This window comes from Nicotiana tabacum, chromosome 5 (assembly GCF_000715075.1).
Source record: "Nicotiana tabacum cultivar K326 chromosome 5, ASM71507v2, whole genome shotgun sequence".
Lineage (NCBI taxonomy): Eukaryota > Viridiplantae > Streptophyta > Magnoliopsida > Solanales > Solanaceae > Nicotiana > Nicotiana tabacum.
Window position 1 is genome coordinate 146318592 of NC_134084.1, and position 4040 is coordinate 146322631.

At 43.3% G+C, this 4040-nt stretch overlaps 1 protein-coding gene across 1 annotated transcript; it reads right to left on the bottom strand.

Moving 5' to 3' along the window:
* Positions 1 to 1339: 1339 nt before the first annotated feature.
* On the bottom strand, positions 1340 to 2054 carry LOC142181021 (uncharacterized). Its single transcript, XM_075253131.1, has 2 exons — positions 1655 to 2054; positions 1340 to 1410 (listed from the first exon to the last, which is right to left on the bottom strand). Exons 1-2 carry the CDS (start codon positions 2052 to 2054, stop codon positions 1340 to 1342), a joined length of 471 nt encoding a protein of 156 aa, XP_075109232.1.
* Positions 2055 to 4040: the final 1986 nt, after the last annotated feature.

Here is a 4040-nt window from a genome sequence, read left to right on the forward strand (position 1 = left end):
GGAGTCGGTAGCCATCGCCAAGCCCAACCAGCTGTTGGGCATGAGCATTGAGCGAGAAATGCTCCTCCAAGATAGCCCTTTCTTCTGTAGTGGCCGGCCGTCCCCCAATACGAAGCTGCAGGTCCATCATCCCATATAAATGGGCAAAAAAGTTATCATCTTGAGCATTACGCTCTGCACCTGTCATAGCATTCTTTTCTTTAAACCGGATGCTTGTGATGTCCATTAGTTGTAGGGACAGAGGAATGACTCTAACAAAAGCTTGCTCCTCCTACACCTCTTATTGTATCAAGTACTGAGTCAACATGTTCGCAAAGGGCATTCGATCAATTCTCTTGCTAGTTCTTACTTGGTTCATCTGGTAGCTGATCAAGTAGCCCACATTCACCCTCTGGCCAATCATTAGCAAATTTAACATGCAAGTCCTTTCACGGCTAATAATAGTATCATGGTTGCATGGTAGGAGCTGTGTATTAATCAGTTTCAACCACACTTGAGCTTCTGCCTTCATTTTCTTCTTAGGAATTTCCTGTGGCGATTAGTTTTTTGGTCACGAACCCAAACAGCCAAAGAATTGACACCACAAAGAGTGTGTCTCAGTTTTTGATATATGGGCGGGCGATGAAGTTGTCCAAAGGTTCCTGGGGAACATCCGACACACCTAAAAAATTGCATATAGCCGATACTGAAAAATAATCAACCTTCCCCGAATAGGCACCAGCTGCTCAGGATCATTTGGATCAAAACCGGCATAAAATTCCCGAACAAGGTTGACATTGATATCCCCGGTGTTTCTAAGCACATAGCTCATCCCAAGATCCTGAATACCTTTCCTGATTGCTTGATACTTAGCTTGTAGGTGACGCTCATGAACAGTTTTACCTTAGGATGTATATGTGTCGGCCGACAAAGCTAGTACCAGTCATTAACATTTGGGGGAATGCTCTTAAGTCCAAATTCTCGATGTCCCTCAGGTTGAGGGCGAGTGGATGCTATAACTGCAACTGCTTGCAATCCTTCAACCTGACTTGAAGTATCTTCCCCTCCTTTTCTCTTTTTAAGTGGAGGTGCGGAGGAAGCCTTGGCTTTGGACAGAGCAGTGGCTTTGCCCTTGCCTTTCCCATTATCCTTCTTAGTAGGCATGTTCGTACCTGGCAACACGAGGCTACTAGTAAGCCAAGTACCTGGCGAGGTGAGCTCACACATGAGCTGAGAAGCATGGGATGCGAGGGTTGCTGCGAGACCCACCTCGCTATACCCCTCGCTAGGCAAGCTCCCCCGCACAAAATTACCTCGAGACGCGAGGGCTTCCACATGACATACCTCGCTATAACCCTCACTAGGTGAGCTTTGTAGCACGCTGAAAATTTGGCAAAGTGCGGCCTAACATTAAGTTGAAGGCTTCATTACCTGTTCACGCACCAAGATGTAGCTAAAATGTGTTAGTCCATAAAAACATACAAAAACAAAATGAAAATTCTGACTATGAATTGGGTTGCCTCCCAACGAGCGCCTTAGTTAATGTCACAGCATGAAGAATACAATAGTACAATGGTTTGCCTCCTACGAAGCATTTGATTACCGTCGTAGCACGATGCAGGCTTTCCGGATTATACTTCACTCACATATTGAGGTTCGTTCAATTGTATCATACCTTTCTCTCCTTTTTTGTCACTCATGCCTAGGTAGTGTTTCAACCTTTGCCCATTGACTCTAAACCTATTCGTCCCATCCTCGGACTCAAATTTTGCAGCTCCATTTGATAGCACATGCACTACTCTGAATGGTCTCGACCATCTAGACTTCAACTTGCCCGGAAACAACTTCAATATTAAATTATATAGCAATACCATGTCTCCAGGTTTAAAATTTTGTTCAAGAATATTTTTGTCATGCATCATCTTCATTCTCTCCTTATATAGACTTGTACTCTCAAAAGCATGGTAACGGAACTCGTCGAGCTCGTACAACTCTGTGACTCTACTTGTACCTGCTATTTCCATGTCGAGATTTAGCTTCTTCAATACACACAAAGCTCTATGCTCCAACTCCATGGGTAAGTGACACACTTTCTCAAATACTAGTTTATATAGAGACATGCCAATCGGAATTTTAAAAGCGGTACGATAGGCCCAGAGTGCATCGTCTAACTTTTTTGCCTAATCCGTTCTTGTAGCATTTACGGTCTTTGTCAACACACGCTTGATTTCTCTATTCGACACTTCCACTTGCTCGTTTTTTTGTGGATGATATGGGGTGGCAACCTTGTGGCGAACACCATATTTTTCTAATAACTTTGTGAAAGCTCGGTTGCAAAAGTGAGTGCCTCCATCACTAATTATTGCCCTTGGAGTGCCAAACCGGGTGAATATATTCTTTCTAAAAAACCAGTGAATCCCTTTGCATCATTTGTAGGGAGTGCCACAGCTTCCACCCATTTTGACACATAGTCCACAGCTATAAGTATATACTTGTTGACATATGAGCTAACAAAAGGCCCCATGAAATCGATTCCCCATACATCAAACACTTCCACTTCCTGAACTGAGTTCATGGGCATCTCATGTAGGCGAGAAATATTCTCGGTCCATTGGCATTCATCACAACCCTTTATCCAGAGGTGTGCGTCTTCGAACAATGCCGGCCGGTAGAAGCCTGACTCTAATACTTTTGCAGATGTCCTTACTCCCCCAAAATGGCCACCATATGAGGATGCATGATAAGCCTACAAAATAGAAGATTGGTCTATCTCGGGGATACATCTCCGGATCATGTTATTAATACAAATCCTGAATAGATAAGGCTCATCCCAATAATACATGCGACAGTCACGAAAGAACTTTTTCTTTTGGACAGAGAAAAAGTCATAAGGGACAATACCGCTCGCCAGGTAGTTTGCAATGTCTGCATAACATGGTGCTACCTCAAGGCTCGTGGCCAACATTTGTTCATTCGGGAAAGTCTCAGCAATCTCTTCCACCTCCACCTTCTTCTCTCCTCCTTCCAGCCTAGACATCTGATCAGTCACTTGGTTCTCCGTTCCCTTTCAGTCACGGATTTCCAAGTCAAATTCTTACAGCAGTAGCACCTATCGAATCAAGTACGACTTTGACTCCTTCTTCTCAATTAGGTACTTAAGAGCAACATGGTCAGTATAAACAATTGCCTTCGAGCCTATCAGGTATGACCTGAATTTGTCAAATGCGAACATCACTGCTAGCATCTCCTTCTCCATTACTATGTAATTTAGTTGGTCACCACTCAAGGTTCTACTTGCGTAGTAGATTGGATGCATGACTTTATTTTTTTGCTGCCCAAGAACTGCTCCCACAACATAGTCACTTTCATCACACATCAACTCAAATGGTTGCTCCCAGTCGGGTGAAACTATGATAGCTCTAGACACCAGCCTCTTCTTCAATTCCTCAAAAAAGCTACCCTGCAGTCATCAGAAAACACAAAAAGGTGCTCTTTCTCAAGCAATTTACACAAAAGTTAGCAATTTTGGAAAAAACTTTTATAAACCGCCCATAGAAACCGGCGTGGCCAAGGAAACTTCTTATTTCCTTGACGGAAGTGGGTGGTGGCAACTTTTCTATTTCATCAACCTTTGTGCAATCCACCTCAATGCCCTTACTTCACACTAGGTGCCCCAAGACTATACCTTCATGTACCATGAAATGACATTTTTCCCAGTTTAATACCAGATTAGTCTCCATAAACCTCTTCAATGCTCTTTTCAAGTTCATAAGGCAATCATCGAATGAGTTCCCCACCACTGAGAAGTCATCCATGAACACCACCATTATTTTCTCTACCATATCTATGAAGATGGCCATCATGCACATTTGGAATGTGGAATGTGCGTTGTATAGGCCAAACGACATTCTTCGAAAGGCATAGATGTCATACAGGCAGGTGAACGATGTTTTCTCTCTATCCTACGAAGTAATAGAGATCTGGTTATACCCCGAGTATCCATCTAGAAAGAAACAATGGGACCTCCCCACTAATCTATCTAGCATCTGATCAATGAATGG